General features: G+C 43.3%; 1 protein-coding gene and 1 pseudogene across 1 annotated transcript; one reads left to right on the top strand and one right to left on the bottom strand.

The window, feature by feature from the left end:
- The first annotated feature begins 567 nt into the window (after positions 1-567).
- LOC138355520 (uncharacterized protein DDB_G0290301-like) lies at positions 568-1,524 on the top strand. The gene has a single exon (XM_069310718.1). It carries the CDS (start codon positions 568-570, stop codon positions 1,522-1,524), a length of 957 nt encoding a protein of 318 aa, XP_069166819.1.
- Positions 1,525-1,658: 134 nt separating this feature from the next.
- Positions 1,659-24,503, bottom strand: part of LOC138355519 (uncharacterized) — a 34,110-nt pseudogene continuing 11,265 nt past the window's right edge.

Below are 24,503 nucleotides of genomic sequence, written 5' to 3'. Positions count from 1 at the left end.
CAGTCAGCTAGTACCAGAGGCACAGACAGCAGTACCAGAGGACAGGCAGCAGTACCAGAGGACAGTCATGAGTACCAGAGGACAGTCAGTAGTACCAGAGGACAGTCAGTAGTACCAGAGGACAGGCAGCAGTACCAGAGGACAGGCAGCAGTACCAGAGGACAGGCAGCAGTACCAGAGGACAGGCAGCAGTACCAGAGGACAGGCAGCAGTACCAGAGGACAGACAGCAGTACCAGAGGACAGGCAGCAGTACCAGAGGACAGGCAGCAGTACCAGAGGACAGGCAGCAGTACCAGAGGACAGCATGGAGTACCAGAGGACAGGCAGCAGTACCAGAGGACAGGCAGCAGTACCAGAGGACAGACAGCAGTACCAGAGGACAGACAGCAGTACCAGAGGACAGGCAGCAGTACCAGAGGACAGACAGCAGTACCAGAGGACAGACAGCAGTACCAGAGGACAGGAAGCAGTACCAGAGGACAGGCAGCAGTACCAGAGGACAGGCAGTAGTACCAGAAGACAGTCATGAGTACCAGAGGACAGGCAGCAGTACCAGAGGACAGTCATGAGTACCAGAGGACAGGCAGCAGTACCAGAGGACAGACAGCAGTACCAGAGGACAGACAGTAGTACCAGAGGACAGACAGCAGTACCAGAGGACAGACAGCAGTACCAGAGGACAGACAGCAGTACCAGAGGACAGTCAGCAGTACCAGAGGACAGGCAGCAGTACCAGAGGACAGTCATGCAGTACCAGAGGACAGGCAGCAGTACCAGAGGACAGTCAGCAGTACCAGAGGACAGGCAGCAGTACCAGAGGACAGGCAGCAGTACCAGAGGACAGACAGCAGTACCAGAGGACAGACAGCAGTACCAGAGGACAGACAGCAGTACCAGAGGACAGACAGCAGTACCAGAGGACAGACAGCAGTACCAGAGGACAGGCAGCAGTACCAGAGGACAGACAGCAGTACCAGAGGACAGACAGCAGTACCAGAGGACAGACAGCAGTACCAGAGGACAGACAGCAGTACCAGAGGACAGACAGCAGTACCAGAGGACAGACAGCAGTACCAGAGGACAGACAGCAGTACCAGAGGACAGACAGCAGTACCAGAGGACAGACAGCAGTACCAGAGGACAGACAGCAGTATCAGAGGACAGACAGCAGTACCAGAGGACAGGCAGCAGTACCAGAGGACAGACAGCAGTACCAGAGGACAGACAGCAGTACCAGAAGACAGGCAGCAGTACCAGAGGACAGGCCGCAGTGCCAGAGGACAGACAGCAGTACCAGAAGACAGTCAGTAATACCAGAGGACAGACAGCAGTACCAGAGGACAGTCAGCAGTACCAGAGTGCAGCAGCGGTATCTGCTAATGGCATCTATGCCCATTACTGTGGAAGCCCCCTTAGGTCCGTGAGGATCAGTGCAGGCTCGCGGGGGTCCACATGCTTGAGACGCCTTACACCAAAATATGCTAATTACAGACGGGAGCTCGAATTCCCAACCAGTAATTAATTCTTAGGTTAAGAAGTCCAACCAAGCTTGGAATTTCTTGAAATTTTTCAAGTTACGGGAAGCTGAGAGATTTCTGGAAAATATTTGTAAGTGCTTATATATGTTTAATTGTTATGCGTTGAGAGTTAGGCATCTCAAAGCCACTCGCCTGCTTGTTGTGGGAACCGACCTGTGAGATTTATATTTGTTTAATTTATATGAATTTATATTTACGTTAATTTATATACTTCGATAGCAATTTGTATAATGATAAGTGGACTGTATTTCTGCAATAATCTCTTAATCTCACAAATCGATCCTCTACACATTAGGGGGGGTTTATATTAATTAAATATATATGCAGCCAATCAAACTACAGTATTAACTACATACATTGAAAAGGTTCCTTATCTTATAGTACAGCAGGTTAGTCCACCAGGTATAACTAGGGTGTAGACACCAAATTATCCTCTTTGAGGTAGCTTCCATCACCCAGTGTCGGAAAATCCGACACCATTTAATATATCATACAGACAGATAATAATTGCTGCTGTATTACCAACAAGTTAACCCATAGAAAACGTAACTTGTAGTGGAATTACCGTCTAAAGAAAACGGGATATCATCACCACATACCATTATAATTCACCAGCTATTCTGCTGGGAATTATTCTTAAATACATTAGTCTTTGGACTTTACCATCATAAAAACATCTCATATAAATTAACTTAATTATCAGTATTAAAGTAGAGTAAATGTGACCCTTCTATCACTTATTGATATCTGGACAAAGTAGGCCAGGCGTCAGTGAGGAAGGAGGGGCAGCCATTGTTGTTGTCACCTCCGAGACGTGTGGAGCAAATTCGGCTCCTATCATATCTGGACAATGTCGGCCAGTAGCGTCAATAGTATGGAGTGTTAGACATTGCCATTGTTTATACTGAGACCAGAGGCTCACAGGAGCAAATACGGCTCCTGTTAATTTTACTTGGACGAAGTGTTATGGAAACCAAAGGTGTACCATTATCACACGCTGTCAACAAATTCAAGTTAAGTGTCTTCCGAAACCCGTATATCTATCATTAGTGGCCAATAATGTCATTGGGTAGGGGGGACCGGTTAGATCACGAAATCGCCTCATACTAAAGGTAATTAAGCCAGGTCTTCATCGTTCCATGTACAGTATTTTCTCTGACATAGCTTGTCATATATAGAATCTGGCTTTACAGCTAGCGCCCTTTTGACAGGTCAAGACGAGGAAGACTTTGTGCACCAGTTACTGGGTGATGAAGCTACCTCAAAGAGGATAATTTGGTGTCTACACCCTAGTTATACCTGGTGGACTAACCTGCTGTACTATAAGATAAGGAACCTTTTCAATGAATGTAGTTAATACTGTAGTTTGATTGGCTGCATATATATTTAATTAATATAAACCCCCCCTAATGTGTAGAGGATCGATTTGTGAGATTAAGAGATTATTGCAGAAATACAGTCCACTTATCATTAGACAAATTGCTATCGAAGTATATAAATTAACGTAAATATAAATTCATATAAATTAAATAAATATAAATCTCACAGGTCGGTTCCCACACCCAGTAACTGGTGCACAAAGTCTTGCTTCCTCGTCTTGACCTGTCAAAAGGGCGCTAGCTGTGAAGCCAGGTTCTATATATGACAAGCTATATCAGAGAAAACACTATACATGGAACATGAAGACCTGGCTTAATTACCTTTAGTTTGAGGCTGCCTCGCGTTCTAACCATATCACCCTACCCAATGACATTAATGGCCACTAATGATAGATATACGGGTTTCGGAAAGAACACTTAACTTGATTTGTTGACAGCGTGTTGAAGATGGTACACCTTTGGTTTCCATAACACTACGTCCAAGTAAAATTAACAGGAGCCGGATTTGCTCCCGTGAGCCTCTGGTCTAGTATAAACAATGGCAATGTCTAACACTCCATACTATTGACGCTACTGGCCGACATTGTCCAGATATATGATAGGAGCCGAATTTGCTCCACACGTCTCGGAGGTGACACAACAATGGCTGCCCCTCCTTCCTCACTCTGACGCCTAGCTTACATTGTCCAGATGACAAAGTGATAGAAGGGTCACATTTACTCTACTTTAATATTGATAATTAAGTTAATTTATATGAGATGTTTTTATAATGGTAAAGTCCAAAGACTAATGTATTTAAGAATAATTCCCACCATAATAGGTGGTGAATATAATAGTATATGGTGATGATATCCCGTTTTCTATAGACGGTAATTCCACTACAAGTTACGTTTTCTATGGGTAACTTGTTGGTAATACAGCAGCAATTATTATCTGTCTGTATGATATATTAAATGGTGTCGGATTTTCCGACACTTGTGGCTTTGGGATCCAAGTTTTGCCCCTCCAGTAACGTGACCAAATTCTTTCATATCTACATTTAAATTATTTCCATCACCTTATGGTCGTAGAATATATTCTAACATTTGTATAGTTCATCTGTTTGGCAAGCTTTCATCCATGCCCTCTTGGTCTATTGGTGTTCAGTGTGGACAGAATAAAGCCCTCTTGGTCTATTGGTGTTCAGTGTGGACAGAATAAAGCCCTCTTTATGTATTGGTGTTGACATATGAATGCAAGTATTCCAAGGTAATACTTGGAATACCTGGTCTGTGGAATGTTAAACCTTTCCCTCCCACTCCCACCTCACCAGAATTAGATGATCCTTGCCGGAGTCAAATAACTGTTTCCCACACGACCCGGGCTGGAGGCAGGGGGTTCGAGGCTCATATGGTGCCTAAGAACATAAAACTTAGGGACACTGCAGAATGCCTATTTGTATATATATAAATATATATATATATATATATATATATATATATATATATATATATATATATATATATATATATATATGGCCAGAATGCACTATGTCGTACCTAGTAGCCAGAATGCACTTTTCGGCCTACTATGCAAGGCCCGATTTGCATAATAAGCCAAGTTTTCCTGAATTAATATATTTTCTCTAATTTTTTTCTTATGAAATGATAAAGCTACCCATTTCATTATGTATGAGGTCAATATTTTTTTATTGGAGTTAAAATTAACGTAGATATATGACCGAACCTCACCAACCCTACCTAACCTAACCTATCTTTATAGGTTAGGTAGCCGAAAAAGTTAGGTTAGGTAGTCAAAAAAGAATTAATTCATGAAAACTTGGCTTATTAGGCAAATCGGGCCTTGAATAGTAGGCTGAGAATTGCGTTCTGGCTATTAAGTACGACATTATATATATATATATATATATATATATATGTCGTACTTAATAGCCAGAACTCACTTCTCAGCCTACTATTCAAGGCCCGATTTGCCTAATAAGCCAAGTTTTCCTGAAATAATATATTTACTTTAATTTTTTTCTTATGAAATGATAAAGCAACCCTTTTCTCTATGTATAAGGTCAATTTTTTTTTATTGGAGTTAAAATTAACGTAGATATATGACCGAACCTAACCTATATTTATAGGTTAGGTTAGGTAGCCAAAAAAAGCTAGGTTAGGTTAGGTAGAAGAAAAAACATTAATTCATGAAAACTTGGCTTATTAGGCAAATCGGGCCTTGAATAGTAGGCTGAGAATTGCGTTCTGGCTATTAGGTACGACATATATATATATATATATATATATATATATATATATATATATATATATATATATATATATATATATATATATATATATATATATATATATATATATATATATTATATATATATATATATATATATATATATATATATATATATATATATATATATATATATATATATATATATATATATATATATATATATATATATATATGTCGTACCTAATAGCCAGAACGCAATTCTCAGCCTACTATTCAAGGCCCGATTTGCCTAATAAGCCAAGTTTTCATGAATTAATGTTTTTTCTTCTACCTAACCTAACCTAGCTTTTTTTGGCTACCTAACCTAACCTATAAATATAGGTTAGGTTCGGTCATATATCTACGTTAATTTTAACTCCAATAAAAAAAAATTGACCTTATACATAGAGAAAAGGGTTGCTTTATCATTTCATAAGAAAAAAATTAAAGTAAATATATTATTTCAGGAAAACTTGGCTTATTAGGCAAATCGGGCCTTGAATAGTAGGCTGAGAAGTGAGTTCTGGCTACTAGGTACGACATATATATATATATATATATATATATATGTCGTACCTAATAGCCAGAACGCACTTCTCAGCCTACTATTCAAGGCCCGATTTGCCTAATAAGCCAAGTTTTCATGAATTAATGTTTTTTCGTCTACCTAACCTACCTAACCTAGCTTTTTTTGGCTACCTAACCTAACCTTACCTATTAATATAGGTTAGGTTAGGTTAGGTAGGGTTGGTTAGGTTCGGCCATATATCTACGTTAATTTTAACTCCAATAAAAAAAAATTGACCTCATACATAGAGAAAAGGGTTGCTTTATCATTTCATAAGAAAAAAATTATAGTAAATATATTAATTCAGGAAAACTTGGCTTCTTAGGCAAATCGGGCCTTGAATAGTAGGCTGAGAAGTGAGTTCTGGCTACTAGGTACGACATATATATATATATATATATATATATATATATATATATATATATATATTGTGACGGGAAAGTGTTGGAGTGTTGATGTTCGGCAGTCCTCCAATGGCAGGTGTCAAAGCCTGGTCACACTTAAAACAAAAATATAGACTGCTTGCCTGTGGTAAGTTAGAGGGAGGAACACGTAAAACACAAAGTATGAACAATGAAACTTTAATATATTTACTTTAAACATAAATGAAAATAAAGACAAATCTCGGGCAAATGACTAATGAAATAAAATGACAAAGATAAATACAAAAAACACAATAGATTAAATAATGTTGAAATGGTGCTGAGAATATCGGGTATGGCTGAAATCTCCCTTCGTATACGAGCTAATGAGCTAGTATGCCAGAGAGAGATGTCAACGCTAAGAGCACAAGGAATATTCTGAAGTTGATAGCTGGTCAGGCTCAGACGTCGACTCGTGTAGAGGGCGCCGAGGTGCGGTGAGGTGCGGTGTGCAGGTGCGCGGCTGGCGAGTCACCAATCAGGGGCAGGCAAGCTGGTGAAGGGTAGTTAGCTGGTTTGATGACGAGCTGGCGTGTGGAGGGTGTGTGGAGTGTGGGGAATTGTGTACGTTTTGCCTCCTGGTCAAAACGTTTTGTGCTACTGGTGACGTATCTTGAATGTAGCATCTTATACTTGTATTTTGGGACGTAACTTGAAGTAGGGAAGAGCAGGCTCAATCTCTCTTGAAAGAGATTATCGTCACAATACATATATATATCTATATATATATATGGAAGAAAGCAACCCTCCCTGTAAGACGATGAGTCACAATAACGTGGCTGAAGTATGTTGACCAGACCACACACTAGAAGTTGAAGGGACGACGACGATTCGGTCCGTCCTGGACCATTCTCAAGTCGATTGTGATGAGAAGGTAGGGACAGGCAATAAATAGGCAAGAGAGAGCTGAGGAGGAAAGTAAGGTGTAGGGGATAGTAGTAATAATGAGAACTGCAGAAGGCCTATTGGCCCATACGAGGCAGCTCCTATTATAACCACCGAAGGAGATAGTAATAGGAATAAGAAGAGGATAGCAAGGGAGCGTAGGAGAAGACAATGAACAGAAAAAGGGAGAAGAGAGAAAGAAAAGGAAAGAGAAAGAAAGATAAATGGAAGGGGTAAGCTTATGTTAAGTCACGTTTGTTAGAAAGATTAGAGCATTTGAGTATATACTGTGAAAGGGAAGAGTCCACAGCAACAAAGCCAGGAACGCAAGTTCATGTTGGGTACATTGTGTATAAGAGCCGATTCTACAAGACGGCGTCTGTGTAAAGTAGAGGCAGGAATGATTATTTTGGAGGAAGACCAATCAATGGGATGATTAGAGTCCCTCACATGGCAGAAGAGAGCATTGTTAGTGTCTGCAGACTTAACACTTCTCTTGAGTTTTTTAAGTATGTCATTCAGTGTACGGCCAGTTTCGCCAAAGTATTGGAGAGGACAAGATGAACAGGAAATAGAAGTAGACACCAGCAGCATTAGAAGCAGGAGGAGCAGTGTGAACTAGATTGCTACGAAGTGTGTTTGTGTGTCGAAAGGCGAGTTTAATGTCAAGAGGACGAAAGGTATTGGTAAAAGTTTTGAGTTCAGATATGAAGGGAAGGCATAGTACAGTGCTACTAGTGTTGGAAGCAGGTTTAGGATGAAAGAAATTTCGTTTAGCTTGAGAGTAGGCACAGTTGATGAAATGCAAAGGATAACCAAGGGGAGAGAATGATTTGTAGATAAAGGCAATTTCAGAATCAAGAAACTGAGGGTCGCTGATGCGTAGAGCGCGGAGGAAGAGAGAGACCAGGACACTCTTCTTAACAGAAGGAGGATGGTAGGAAAAGAAGTGAATGTACATGCCACTATGCATGGGTTTACGGTAGACAGAGAAAGAGAACCCAGACACAGAGCTGTGAACATGAACATCAAGAAAAGGAAGGAGGGAATTAGATTCCCACTCAACTTTGAAATGGATAGAAGGAGCCAGATTGTTAAGAGAGGCGAGGAAAGGCTGGAAAAGATTAAGGTCATGAGGCCATAAAGCAAAAATGTCATCAACATAGCGAAGCCAGAGAGAGGGACGAGTATCAATAGAAGGAAGAAGAACAGTTTCAAAGTATTCCATGTAGAAATTAGCAAGAACAGGGGAGAGAGGGGAACCCATAGCGACACCGAAAGTTTGAGTGTAATATTTACCGTTGAAAGAGAAAGAGTTAGATTCAACACAGAGTCTAATGAGATCGAGGAAAACGTCAGTGGGAAGTGGGAGAGGAAGGAGGCCCTCTGACGCCTTCTGTCTAAGGAAAGAGAAAACGTCATCGAGCGGAACATTAGTGAACAGAGAGTCGACATCAAGAATAAGTATCTTACAAGAGGGTTGCAGGCGCAGTCTTCTATGAAGTCCTGAGAGTGACGAAGGTGGGCAGGGGAAAAAGTGCCAAGGTAAGGTGTCAGGGTTTTAGCGAGCCAGGAGGCAACAGAGATAGCTGACAGAGCCCCGTGAAGAAATGATAGGACGAAGAGTAACACCAGGTTAATGAGTTTTGGGAAGACCAAATAAATAAGGAAGAGAAGGGCAGATGACACGGAAACGTTTAATGAGATCAAAGTCAGGAGGGCAAAGACTAGAGAGCTGTCTTAGTTTGCGGTTAAAGGAAGTTTTGAGGCGATCCAAAGGGTTAGAAGTCAGAGGAGCATGTGTAGGATGTGTAGAGCTTTTGTAGAGTAAGCTTTTGGGGCGACTGTAGGCCACAATGGTGTTATCTGTGAAGCGCCTCGATCCAGGTACTGTGAGTGTTGTAGAGTCCTGTAGAGTGGAGAGTATTGAGTATACACATCAAGAAGTCAACACCAACAATCAACAGCCAATTAATGCACAACTATATTCTACCCACCTCAAGACTCCGCTCCAATATAGAAGCATCAAGAAATATGGACCAATAGGCTTTCTACAATCACTTCTATTCAATACCCATTGTTTCATGTTCTGGCTTGTGTTGATGAAATTAATACCTTATTAAATACCACCTCACCCCATCCACCTCACTCAAATGTAGATATAAACAAAATCGGAGATGTGTAAGTTCTATTCAGTTGTGTAAGTGTTAACTAAAGTCTTTGAAAATGTAATAAGTTTTACGAAACGCGCTCAAGTGTCGCGTCAGACTAGAAATAAAAATGAATTTTGGAGAATTGATTTTTGAATTACCTCCAACAGTGAAAAGAAATGTACGAAAGATTGAGAAAATTCGTGTTAGAATTATTAATCTTACTTTTTCGGTCATATTTAATAATATATATATTATATATATATATAGGGGTACCAATACTGGTTTAATTAAAGGGACCCACATCCTCGAAGAAGAAAATAAGTGGTGTTCAGAGAAGACCTTGTGAATTCTCACTGAATACTGTAATCTTTTCCTCTCCTACCACCCCTATTTTATTTTTTTTATTTTATTGCAATGCTACAGTTTACAGAAAACAAACACACTTATATAACAATATACCAATCAGTGTTCGAAGACATCGTCCAGCACTTCGGGGGTCGGGTGCGTACCCAAGATACAGCATGTATTTCCCTTCTGAACAACGACACTGAGGCGCTGGAACATGAAACTGGCCGCTCTTGGGTCTCTAGTCTTCCCTAATGAGTTCCTCGCCCAGCTCTTTCATGAACTTAAGTGCACATTTACCCCAGGCGCCCAGAGTCTCAGAGCCTATCGGCACGAACCTGTAACAACGTTCCAGGTCCCTGTACTTGTTAGTTTTCTGGGTCTCCTTGAAGGTGGCCGCGCCGCCTCCCTCAGTTGTGCTGTAAGGTAGATAGGTATCAGCCAATGTACATGCACACGTGTAGTCCCACACGACCTGTTTACCTTCCCTCTACGGCTGCAGGTTGACTCCATCTGGGCGTTTTTGGCTGTTGTCAGGCCTGCACAACTGAGGTTCCCTTTGTGCTGGGCACCCAGCTGAAGCCAAACTTCTCTTGATGATGTCATTGACTGCTTCATGTCTGGCAATCTATCCCTGTGTCTTACGACAGATGAGACCATGGCTGCCGTATTGGTCTGCCCGTGCATGGCCACAAATACACCAGTACTCGGTGGAGATAGGGGCAGCAAGGCGCAGGGCAACACCAATACTTAGGGTCCGGTGGTCCAGGCGGGTGCCCAAGGTGGAATTAGGGACTGCCAACAGGAAGTCCCCTGCATGGGGCGCTTGCACAGCTAGAAGATGCGCTTTGTCCTTCCTGGAAGCTGCCTCCAGCAATGATGAGGCGATGTTTTCCACTATGGGGCTATCCCATTTGGACTGTTTGCAGTCATTTGGAAAAGTCGGTCGAGGATGAGAGTTGAGAAGAGTGTCCCACTGACCGGCTCCTTCCTCGAATTTGGGATCATGAATCCCAATGGAGTCTCTTAGGTATTCCAGTAGTATTTCCTTAACTAATTCACCTGTTGCACTGGTCGAGGATAAGAATGCCGGCAATGATAACTGTGTCGCCTTGTGAATACCTATTCCCCCGAGTTTAACTGGGAGCGTTGCTTGGTCCCATTGGTCATCTTGCAGGGAGAGGTTTAACACTTTCACGGTTATTGACCTTAGGAGTGTGTCATATTCTGTTAATTTTGGGCTGTCGAAGGAGTGAGCACACCTTAGGAAATAGGTCAGTCTGGGCAAAGCCAGGCACCTTGTGAGAAGGTACAAAGCATCGTGGGCGTCCAAAGCCCCTATTCTTCCCTCCATCCTCCTCAGGTCGTTCAGCTTTTCTTCGAGGACTACCTCAATGGCGCTCGAGCCCAGAGGTGCCCCTAGCAGCACACTGTCGGTGGGAGCGATCACTTGGGCTCCTGGCAATATGGTTCGCACTGCATCTATGGTTGGTTGGCTAGATGAGATGATTTCACACTTTAATGGGTTTAGGGTGAGGCCTAACTCCTCTCCCTTAGATTTCACCAGCTGTAGATCTTCTAGCAGGGACTCCTGTGTCCCTGCCAGGGTGCCATCGTCCAGGAACCAGATGTTGAGTTCGCTGGTCAACCTGCTTGTGACCTCTTTAACAGCCATGCAAAAAAGAAAAGGGGCAAGTGGGTCTCCCTGCTGGACACCTTCTGCAGAAACAACTTCATGTTCCCCAAACAGCAGCGTCGATTCCCTACTGTACCCTGCTGAGACGAAGGGGAGTAGAGAAGGAAAGCTGGTTCGAACGGCTTCCAGTACCACATCCCTTTTTACCTGGTTGAAGGCATTTTTAAAGTCTAATTTAATTAATGCCTTATTTTCTGGGAAATGCTTGATATAGGCTCGTGCTGCATGAGCTGCTGCTTCACAGTCATGGGGGACACCAAAACCTAGTTGATGGGGTCGAAGCATCGTTGCAGCGTCTATGCTAATTTTTCTGACAGCTGCCCTAGCAACAAGGCCCCGAAGTGTGTTACCCACGGCAATGGGTCTGACTCCACCATCCTTCTTCTTAAGGGCACAAAGGGATGATCCAAAGAAAAAGGGTTTTATTGTATCTGGGATCAACCCAGAGAGGCAGTCGTTGACAAACTTCGTGACCTCTGACAATAGTGTCTGCAACTTCTCCGAGAACTGGGTTTACCATCTCCTTGAGGTCCTGAGGTCTTATTCCAGTGTATCCCCCTGCCGAGCCTGGCGGAAATGACACGATGGCTTTGTATACCTCTGATGCTTGGAGGAATAGAGATCCCATGCCTGGGACATTTGTGTCCTGAGCAGTGGGTTCCCACCGTACTCTAGGAGGGTGCTTCTCTCTCAGTGAGTTGGCGGTAGTGGTATTTCTAGGGGCGATTGTGTCTTCGCTGGTAAGTAACCTAATTGCTCCTACTGTGTTGCCCTCTTCAATTTCTTTGGTCACTTGTGTTCCTAGTTTAAAATTGTCATGGGGATCAAGTTGTCAGCTCTGGGGAAATTATTTATTGCCCTAGTGACTGATGAGGCTAGTGATTTGCCTCCTCTTGCAGATACGCCTAAGCAAATATTGCCAAACAGGAGCAAATTATGCCATGCTTTGATGGTGGCTGCAGCATTAAGATTTGCAGACCGTTCATTCACTTTCCTTAAAAGATCTGTATATTTCCCTGCTGCAAATGGGCGCGCTGCTTTAGGAATGTGAGGAAGAGTTCTGGTGGTGGATGCTTTGATGGCCCCCAGGAGGTGATCTGATGACATGAAGTTTGCTGGGATGTGTGGGGGTGCCGGGGGGGACCTGTGGGCCTTCTCTCTCTACAGGTACCGTCAATGAACCCTCACAGTTGTTGTGTTGACGTAGGGTTCCATCGTTTCTAAGGCTGTGAGGTTCGCCACACACCCGACACGTTCCTCTGGGTCTGGGTCCTCTGGTTGCACGTCTGGGTGCACTGTTCCCAGGACCGTGTTCTTTGCTGAGGGGTTCCTGGTTAGTTGGTGGAGTCCCCACCATCCCCTAGGCGAGCTGAGACATTGGCTGACGTGGGAGGGATGACAGAGGATGAGTGGCAGCAGGGGTGGACACGGGTGGTGGCAGGAGGGGTGGCTAGCTGTCCCTCACACTCACCACTCCTATGAGTACTTGTGTCTCCCTCCCTTTTGGGAGGAACCTGAATGCCTGCTGTGACCTGTGCCATATCTGGGAGCATGGAGGATAACACATCCCTGCAACAAGCACAGTGTGGGGTTGTGAATAGGTGGGTGGGAGACACCCAGGCGCAGGGTGGGCTGGGTGGTGGGATGGCAGGAGGTACTGTGGTGCGGCGAGGCCGGCGGGCGGGGAGGTGGTGGGGGTTGAACGGGCCTCGCTCAGCTCGAAGGGGGGGGGGGGGGGGTCTGGGTGACACTTAAACACTGGTATAATTTTCTTGTATATCACTGCACAATGGTGAATGAATCATACACTTGTAATCCGACACACTGTGACCTCTATTAGCTCTGACCATGATTGCTGATTTTTATTTCCCAAACGTATTTCTATAAACACTGGGTGGCACATGGGTGACCCCCCCCCTCGCCCGACCGAACAACAACACCCCCTCCTCCACCACACCTTAGCCGTGGGAGGCCTAGAGGGCGCCAGCGTGGCCCTCACTGCCGTTGTATTCCATACACTGCACACCCACCTGTTTTTATCCGTTTTTGTTGAGGTGGTCCACTCTGGGCACCTTCCGCCACTCCTGCACCTTCCCAGGACATTCACACAGCACTCTGTGAAGGCTAGGCACGGTGACGTCAGGATGTCCCTAGGTAATGGCTCCCTTGGTAATATATATATATAACCATAGGTATATATTTAATAATCCCTAGGATATATATATATATATATATATATATATATATATATATATATATATATATATATATATATATATATATATATATATATGACAATGTCAGACCACGGAGGAAAAATGAAACAGGAATTTCCTTAAGTACTTTCGTATATTAATACATCTTCAGAAGGAGTGATTTTACAGATCGAGTGATTGGTATAAATAGGCAGGAGAGAGTGGTGAAGTGAGATGAGGTACAATACTTGGACAACGCAGACGGCCCATTGGCCCAACAGATGCAGCCAATTGGCCCATCTGATGTAGCCCAATGGCCCATCTGATACATTATAGCATAAAATGGTAAATATATACAATGAATTTGTGAGACAAATGCGTTCCAATGATCCTACTTAAATCGCCTTTTAACTGATCTATTAAAAATGGATCTAAGTTATATAGACCACTGCTAATATTCAAATTACTTTCTTTTGTGATCTGTATCAAAGCAGATTTAATTATGTTTCTGTTATAGGTGCTTTTACAATTTGTTATTGAAGAAGCACTCTCCCAATCAATTTGGTGAGCATTTTCTGACAAATGAACAAACAAAGCATCAAACAATGGAGCCCTGTTGCTTATGCATTGTTATTCGCCTGGAAAGAGATGTTGTTGTTTTGCCTATATACTGAGTTCTTTAGGGCTTACAGTCCCCAAGTGGGCATTTGAAGGCATAGACGACGTTGGTCTCGTTTAAGGCATTTTGCTTTGTGTCTGGAGAGTTTTTCATGAGTAGGTTGGCCGTTTTTTTTGGTGTCATAGTAAATCGTCAATTGTATCTTCTGATTTTTGTCTGTAGGAATAACGTTCCTATTAACAATATCTTTCAGGACCCTTTCCTCCATTTTATGAACTGTGGAAAAGAAGTTCCTGTAAAACAGTCTAATAGGGGGTACAGGTATTCAACCCGTTCTCGCAAATTCGTAAAGTCAATATTGACTTATTAACTACGTGCATAGGTGATATACTAAACATAATAGATACCCTTAAAAAGATTCATAGAAAACACCAACCTTACCTAACCTTGTTAGTATCTTAAAATAAGCATCTTATTGCTTCGTAATTACAATTATTACTTAATGTATACCTATTATAGGTTAGGTAATAATTGTAATTACGAAGCAATAAGATGCTTATCTTAACATACTAAGTAGGTTAGGTAAGGTCGATGTTTTCTATGAATCTTTTTAAGGGTATCTATTATGTTAAGTATGTCACCTATGCACATATTTAATAAGTCAATATTGACTTATTAAATTTGCGAGAACGGGTTGAGGTATTATGTTAGTAGTCTCTTCAGAGGTTGCATGGCGTTTCACCTTCCTTTTTATGATGTCTTCAACGAAACCATTGGAGAAGCCGTTGTTGACTAGGACCTGCCTTACCCTGCAGAGTTTCTCATCGACTTGCTTCCAACCTGAGCTGTGGCTGAGAGCACGGTCGACGTAAGCATTGACAGCACTTCTCTTGTACCTGTTTGGGCAGTCACTGTTGGCATTGAGGCACATTCGTATGTTTGTTTCCTTATTGTAGACTGCAGTGTGGAAACCTCCGCTCCTTTCCATGACTGTTACATCTAGAAAGGGCAGCTTCCCATCCTTCTCCATCTCATAAGTGAAACTCAACACAGAATTCTGCTCGAATGCCTCCTTCAGCTCCTGCAGACTTCTGACATCAGGTACCTGTTTAAAAATGTCGTCAACATATCTGCAGTATATGGCAGGTTTCAAGTTCATGTCGACTAAGACCTTTTGTTCGATGGTACCCATGTAGAAATTCGCAAACAGGACACCTAGGGGAGAATCCATGGCGACCCCATCTACTTGCTTATACATGTGCCCTTCCGGGTTCATGTATAAGGGTGCCTTTTTAGTACAAGCTTGGAGTAGTTTCCTTAGAATGTTTTCTGGTATGTCTAGAGGAGTACAGGCCGTGATCACGATACACTCTGTTGGCTATCATCCCGATTGTTTCATCCACAGGTACGTTGGTAAACAGTGATTCTACGTCCAACGAGGCTCCTATCCCTGTGGCCCGTGTTCCCCACAGTAAGTCAACAAATTCCTTTGGGGACTTCAGGCTGAAGGCGCAAGGGACATAAGGAGTCAGGAAGCCGTTGAGTCGCTTCGCCAGTCTGTACGTGGGTGTGGGTATCTGGCTGATGATTGGCCGAAGTGGGTTTCCAGGTTTGTGTGTCTTTGACATTTCCATACGTGTATCCAGGTTTGTATTCCTCAATGATCTTTGGCAGGTGGAGTCCGGATTTCTTGGCGTTCACAGTTTTGATCAATTTGTTGACCTTTGCTTGCAATTCGGCTGTAGTGTCTTTCGTTACCCTTTGGAATTTAGTTTCGTCAGAGAGTATGAGGTTAAATTTCGCCAGATATTCGTCTTTTTTAAGAATGACATATATTGGCGACTTGTCACCTCTCCTGACGACTATCTCCTTGTTCTCACGAAGGCTCTTAGCTGCCACTTTGTGTTCGGGGGACCGTATGGTGCTTCTGTAGTTGCCTCGATTCTTTCCTCCTTCTGCAATAAGTTCTGCTTGTAAGGTGTTCTTTGGTGGTGACCTTTTTTTGTGTCTCGAGTTCGAAAATGTCGTCCAACAGGATCTCCAACTCCTCTTTCCGGGCCATCTCACTCGGTCTGGACATAACGTGACAGTTTATACCCAGATTTAGGAGAGTGACTTGGTCCTCAGTGAGGTTGATTTCAACAAGGTGGGCGGTATCACCTCATTTAGCCTCAATTATGTATCAAAATTTACAGAGGCGAGCCGCCCAGGGGCGTGCGACCTGGTAGATCTCATATGTATGTGTGAGGGTGGTGGTATTTGGTATGCCCTGGCGAAGCTCCTAGGTTTGATCTAAATTACATATATATTAATTCAGTAGTGTACAACGCCTACTGCCTACCTCCAGTAAAAACGCCTACCGACTTTTACCTGAGTGACTGCTTTTACTGACTGATGCTAAATCCTATTAAGGTGTCAGCAGGTGATTTGATTTGAGGGTCGATGATTTAACACGATGAGGGGTCCTTACTCAGAATCCAAGCGAAATTAAAAGATCTCTACCTTGGGCTATAGACATTATTTGATGTGAATACAGAGACATATAATGTGTTTACTCTCCCTAACTATTTTTTTACCTCATTTTTGCTGGACTGAGGAAATGTGAAATGGGGGATTGTCGAGTAATTGGTAACTGTCACTTACATGGTCAAAGGGTAAGGGGAGGGAAGGGGAAGGTGTGACATATGACACCTCCTTAACGTGAACACAGCCCACTCATGCGCGAAGCGTCAAAGACCACACCGGTCCTGAGTGCTATGCTAGCATGCGGTGGTGTGGGGTAGTGGTGCAAGCCACATGACTATGTGCTGCTGCTACTGCTGCTGCTATGTGGTGGTGTGACCTATGCTATAGTGTATTGCTGTGCTATGTGGTGACACTCCTCAGACCTATGAGGCAGCTCCTTACCCGTCTGGAAGCAAGCTAGGGGAGGGGAAGGAGAGAGAGAGAGGGGGAGGCCCACCCACCCTGTTTACAAAACCAGTACGGCTCATTCTCACCATTATTTGTCGCTGTCATCTCCTGCCGTGTACACCTCTCAACTCAGACATGGAGATATTGGAGAGCCCCCACCACCACAGGCAAAGAACTGGTAAAAATATATTTACATTACATAAAACAGACCCCGCGCTATGAGTCAAAGACACCACCTGCTCCCCTCCCTTCCCCTTTTCCCTTAACCTCCTGCACGTGCCCTACCCCTAACTACCCATTTCTAAAGGCCGGTCTCCTACCCAGTCAGGGGTAGGGGGCCCTCCTCTAGACCTCCTCAACATAACCTACATACTGTTATTTAACTATATATAGCTACATGCGAATAACTCTACGGCACACACTCATACATATTCATAAATCTAAATCTCCTAGGCTGTTCCTTCCACGGGATGGAGACCCTCACTCTACGCCCTCAACATACCCTTCTCGATCCTACATACAATTATTATTATTATCTATGTATTTATATAACTACTTACACTGCTTAAGTCTATGCTATCTACACTTATGCTACAAACCTATTCCCATACTTACACCTTCTACTCCCTTTTACCCTCAGGACTCACAACGTCCCAGTGTTTTGTATCCCGTCCGCGCGTTTTGCATCCCGTTTGCCCATTTTGGGATCACGTCCGCACGTTTTGGGATCCCTTCTGTGCATTTTTGCATCACATCCGCCCATTGTTGCAGCTACAGGCGATTAACTTTATGGCACATGCTCATACATATTCATCTACTACTATTGCTCACCTGTTCCTATACTTACACTTTTACCCTACTTAACCCAAAACATCCCACATGCTGCAACCCATCCCACATCATGTGGGAGCACCCCCCCCCCTCCCTCCCTCTCTCACACTATCAACTTGTTGATGTATACCTCACCCATTTCTTATCCCACCCCTACCCTTCTTACCTCTACACACATTCTACCTACATGACCCACAACGTCCCATACATTTTACCCTCTGTAACCCACAACGTCCCTCCTGAAGCAACCGGTCACAATCTACGGACTCCCACACCCAATTTTGACTACGACCTAGTTTGATCCCTGAGGTACTTCTCGGGGAGGGGACAGTTCTAGTCACATATCTCACTACTTATATAGATGTAACGTCTGTGACGGGAAGAACATGCTTTTAATGAAAAACTGTGTTTTCGTGTGTTTTCCATGTGAGTGGAAATCTTTGAAACCTCTTTACCGATTGCTTTGAAAATTTTTACACAATGTTCCATTCGAATATGCGCATGTTTTTATATACCTACTATATAGATGCTACACCTGTGACAGATAAAACATGCCCCTTTTTTTTTTTTAAAAGTCATCTGTTGGCAGTACGAGCAACACTCGCTATATTAAGTATGTTTTTATACAATTTCAATGATTCCGATTGCATTGATAAATTGAATTTTCATAGATTTCCATTTATTTTCATTTTGATTTAATTATTTTGTGTGACAGTGCGTTGGAATTTAGCTGTGATGTTTATTTTACCGTTCATTTTGTGATTATAAGTATATATGCCACACCTGTGACAGTTGAACCATGCTTTTTGGAAAACCTGCGCCATCTGTTGCACATAAGAGCAACACACACATTACTAAATATGTTATGATTCGATTTCAATGTTTCCAGTTACATTGATAAATATAATTTTCATAGATTTTGATTTACTTAAATTTTGATTTCACTATTTTGTAAGACTTCCCTTGGAATTGAGCTGTATTTTTCACCATACTATTCATTTTGTGAGTACAGTTTGTTTATTTATTTTTTCATTATTTTTCATTTCATATTTTTAACTGTTCTTATTTTTCATTGATGGGAACATCAGATCATTTGATGCTCAAAATTTTCTGATTGGATCATCAGATCATTTAGGAATGCATCAGGATGGGGGAATGCGAAATGGTGAGGAGGATGAGGGGATTGGAGAGGGGGATGGTGGGGAGGATGTGGGGACAGTAGAGGGATTAAAGTTGGGAAGGACAAGTGAATGGGAGAGTTGGGGACGAGAGGATGGGAAGGAATGGAGAATGGTGGTGAGGACAAAGGGACATGGGAATGGGGGATGGTGGGGAGGAAGAAGGGACAGAGGGAGAAGGGAATCTTTGGAAGATGAAGGGACAGGGGAGTGGGAGATGGTGGGGAGATCAAGGGGACAGTGGAGTGGGGAATGGTTAGGAGGACGAGATGATGGTGGAGTGGGGGATGATAGGGAGGAAAAAGGGACAGGGGAGGGGGAGATAGTGGGGAGGACGAGGGGACGGGAAAGTGGGGAATGGTTGGGAGGACGAGGCCTCGTAGCCTGGTGGATAGCGCGCAGGACTCGTAATTCTGTGTTGCGGGTTCGATTCCCACACGAGGCAGAAACAAATGGGCAAAGTTTCTTTCACCCTGAATGCCCCTGTTACCTAGCAGTAAATAGATACCTGGGTGTTAGTCAGCTGTCACGGGCTGGTTCCTGGGGGTGGAGGCCTGGTCGAGGACCGGGCCGCGGGGACACTAAAGCCCCGAAATCATCTCAAGATAACCTCAAGATAACGATGGGATGGGAGGGGAAGACTAGGAGACAGGTGAATGTTGCTGTGGCCGGGTACAGCTAGTATGCTAATATATTATAATATTAATTTATTTTCGAGAAAATTCCGTTTTGAATGAACAGCATGTACAAATTAATGAATGCGTCTGTAGGGTCAACTGCTGGATGTAATGGACTTGAGTCAAGGACGGGTTGATCGTTTGATATATCTTTTCTTCTGATAGGTAATCTTGTTCAGAATTATTTCTTCGTTTGCTACTTATTTTATTGTGACTTTTTTTCTTTTATATTTGATGACGAATACGAGAAGTATTCGCAACATCATGCTTATTAAAGTAAAGAATCTGAAACATGATGTTTGTAATATCAATGGTTTGATATATATATAACAATGTCTCATAACAATGAGACATTGACTCTGATAGGGAGAGTTAAAATGTGGCATAACAATGTTATAATCATATATTATGTGTGTGTTCAATGAGACTTTTACTTTCATCTTTTATACTTATCCTTTTGATCATTCTAAGCTATTCTATACCTGTTTCTGGTTAATTCTTTCCCAGTGGATGCGTGGTCAGGTTCCAGTGGTGGCCTCCACCCTCCCTTTGTGTATTATAAAGAATTGGAATGACTGTGAATTTCACCAGTCTCTCTGGTGTAGTGGTAAGACACTCGCCTGGCGTTCCGTGAGCGCTTATATGTATAAGATGATTCTTAAAACAACACAGAAATCATCGATAGATACAACGATAGCAGGCGGCTTGACATCTGCGAGGCACTACACATCAAGAAGTCAACTCCAGCAATCAACAGCCAATTAATGCTCAACTATATTCTACCCACTTCAAGACTCCGCTCCAATATAGAAGCATCATGAAATATGGGCCAATAAAAATTAGACCTTCTGCAGTTACCTACCTTTAATACCCATTGTTTCGTGTCCTGTCTTGTGTTAAAAGTTTATTTTCACCTCATCCAAAACTATTGTAACATGTCACTTCACCCAAATGTAGGTATAAAAACTCGAAGATGTTTAAGCTCTATTCAGTTAAAGTTGTGTGTGTGTGTGTAAACTAAAGTCTTTGAAAATGTAATAAGTTTTACGAAACGCGCTCAAGTGTCACGTCAGACTAGAAATAAAAATGAATTTTGGAGAATTGATTTTTGAATTACCATCAACAGTGTAAAGAAACGTAAGAAAGATCGAGAAAATTCGTGTTAGAATTATTAATCTTACTTTTTCGGACATATTTAATAATATATGTCTACAGGAAAGACTGCTACCAAAATATACTAATATATATATATATATATTATGTTGAGCAGTGTCTTCCAATACACCGCTGACTTCTCTGCCACATCACTGACGTCTCTGCCACGCCACAGCTGACATCTCTCCCACACTACCGCTGACGTCTCTAACATACTACCGTTTACGTTTCTACTATACTACCGCTGACGTTTCTACCATACTACCGCTGACGTTTCTACCATACTACCGTTGACGTTTCTTCCATACTACCGCTGATGTCTCTATCACACTACCGCTGATGTCTCAACCTCACTACCACTGACGTCTCTTCCACATTACCACAGACTTCTCTACCACACTACCGCTGACGTCTCTACCACACTACCGCTGACGTCTCTACCACACTCCCGCTGACGTCTCTACCACTCCACCGCTGATATCTCTACCACAGTACTGCTGGCGTCTCTGACACACCACCGCTGACGTCTCTACCACATTATCCCTGACGTCTCAACCACACTATCGCTGACGTCTCTACTACACTGCCGCTGTCGTTGCAATCTCACTACCCCGGACGTTTATACCACACTCCCAATGAAGTCTCTTCCACACTACCGCTGACATCTCTACCACACTGTCTCTGACGTCTCTACCACACTACCGCTCAGGCCTCTACACTAATACCGCTGACGTCTCTACCTGTGGGAAAATCTGACTATAATATTTGTAATTACAATGAAAACACTTCAATAGCTACGAAGGACCACCACCTTTCGAGAAAAGGTGGAAAACAAAAATGAGCAAGTGGATTAATTTGATACCAAGAACTAGTGTCCTATGGATCTTAATGGAACTGTATTTATCATGAAATATGAGTCAAATTAACTTTCATAAATTCTGGGGTACGAGCGCTAGGATACAAATAAGTCTTAGCACCAATAATCTGACGCCGGCTCAACCGTCAGAAAAAAAAGTGTATGTAAATTCAAATCATAGTTCATATATATAGATTCCAAAGAAATGGGGTTAGTAAATAGTATAACTTTCATTAATGACAAGTAAATGACAATTTGAAAAGAAATAATTCATGTAGCTAGGTGTTAGTATATCTAATACTACACTACTAGAAAATAATGTCAGCTTAGCTGTTTGACTGAATTAGTTGGAAAAGTGTGTGGCGACAACGACAGCACACTTGTTGCACCGCGGTGTCCAGCGAGCACATGGAATGAAATTCCGTGTGCTCCTAATTCTTCTCCTTCACGCCGCTCCCTGTCAAGCTGAGAGGCAAATTAAACGTAAACATTGTCTAGACTATAATTAATATCACTATTTCTGATTGAAAAGTGGGAGTCTAGACTTAATGTAACTAACTGTGTTTTAGCTGTTGTTGCGTGGCATAACGAACGACCAACCTAAATAAGAAAAATGTTATCATATGCACTTCTATAACAAAAATCAGTAGGAACTAGTAATTATCCTCGCCCGGAATTGTGTTGAATGCAGATGTAGATCTCCACGAACTCTTGCGCTCACTGATGCAAGGATGACGTAACTATGAGTCGCTAAATAGTAGTTCTGCAACACAGTAACTTGGCAAGATGGAATGCCCACATTTCCATGTAATGGCGTCGGAGAAGAGTCGCGCTGTCCTTCCTCCCTCTTCTGATTGCGCATGAGCGGCTCTCGGTAAGTACCTCCAGCGTAAATGAATTTATATATATCGGAATTCACTAGGGAAGGAAGATATTGTGAACGAGTATTTATGACTCGTTTAAATCTTTCATATTATAATATAACCTTTCATAGCGTAAGTCGGTTTATTAAAGCTACGTTAATAAATGACGAATATAAAGTGGAATTATTTTACATTTTAATAATTCCCACTAGAGTGTTTAATTTAAACAAAATAATGGAGTTCCAGTAAGCAGTAATGTACTATGAAAATAAACTTATTAGTAAACAATTATCCTTAGTAAAGGCACTGATACCACTGACGTCTCTACCACATTACCACTGACGTCTCTACCACATTACCACTGACGTCTCTACCACACTACCGCTGACGTCTCTACCACATTACCACTGACGTCTCTACCACATTACCACTGACGTCTCTACCACATTACCACTGACGTCTCTACCACATTACCACTGACGTCTCTACCACACTACCAAACTTACGCTGATGACTTAACCACACTAACACTGACGTCTCTACCACACTACCACTGACGTCTCTACCACACTACCACTGACGTTTCTACCACACTACTGCTGACGTCTCTATCACACTACCACTGACGTCTCTACCACACTACCACTGACGTCTCTACCACACTACCACTGACGTCTCTACCACACTACCACTGACGTTTCTACCACACTACCGCTGACGTCTCTACCACACCACCGCTGACGTCTCTACCCCACTACCACTGACGTCTCTACCACACTACCGCTGACGTCTCTACCACACTACCACTGACGTCTCTACCACACTACCACTGACGTTTCTACCACACTACCACTGACGTCTCTTCCACACTACCACTGACGTTTCTACCACACTACCGCTGACGTCTCTACCACACTACCACTGACGTCTCTACCACACTACCGCTGACGTCTCACCCACACTACCACTGACGTCTCTACCACACTACCACTGACGTTTCTACCACACTACCGCTGACGTCACAACCACACTACCGCTGGCGTCTCTACCACACTTCCACTGGCGTATCTACCACACTACCACTGACGTCTCTACCACAACACCGCTGCCGTCTCTACCACACTACCAATGACGTTTCTACCACACTACTGCTGACGTCTCTACCACACTACCGCTGACGTCTCTACTACACTACCACCGACGTCTCTACCACACTACTGCTGACGTCTCTACCACACTACCACTGACGTCTCTGCCACACCACCGCTGACGTCACTACCACACTACCGCTGGCGTCTCTACCACACCACCGCTGACGTCTCTACCACACCACCATTGACGTCACTATCACACCACCGCTTGCGTCTCTACCACACCACCGCTGACGTCTCTACCACATTACCACTGACGTCTCTACCACACTACCGCTGACGTCTCTACCACACTACCACTGACGTCTCTACCACACCACCGCTGACGTCTCTACCACACCACCATTGACGTCACTACCACACCACCGCTGGCGTCTCTACCACACCACCGCTGACGTCTCTACCACATTACCACTGACGTCTCTACCACACTACCGCTGACGTCACTACCACACTACTGCTGACGGCTGTACCTCAAGGAGATCTAAGCTGAAGTCACCAAGAGTGCAGCACTTGTGGGCGGAGCCAACACATGACCTAATAGAGAGGTCGTTGTCCACTTGCAACAATCTCAACGCTCTGCTCAACAGTCTGGCGTGGGAAGACGAGCCATCGTCTAGCACCTCCTCACCTCGGAACCTCTACTCAGACCGCCAATCAGAAAGCAGCTAATATCTTAACTCAGTATCGTTTAGCTCAGCTATAGGTCTGTGAGTTCATCGGGCGTATACAGAGATGGTTAACCAAAGGCTGTCGTGAGGCCAGGTATCTTCTTGACCTTCTTCTTCTTGATCTTCTTGACCTTC

Source organism: Procambarus clarkii, chromosome 67 (genome assembly GCF_040958095.1).
Source record: "Procambarus clarkii isolate CNS0578487 chromosome 67, FALCON_Pclarkii_2.0, whole genome shotgun sequence".
In the NCBI taxonomy this organism is placed as follows: domain Eukaryota; kingdom Metazoa; phylum Arthropoda; class Malacostraca; order Decapoda; family Cambaridae; genus Procambarus; species Procambarus clarkii.
Note: the sequence above shows the minus strand (reverse complement) of the source record. Positions and strands in the feature narration are given on the sequence as shown.

Coding starts and splice junctions, on each gene's coding strand:
- LOC138355520 (XM_069310718.1), top strand. CDS start 568: ATGAGTACCAGAGGACAGGCAGCAGTACCAGAGGACAGACAGCAGTAC.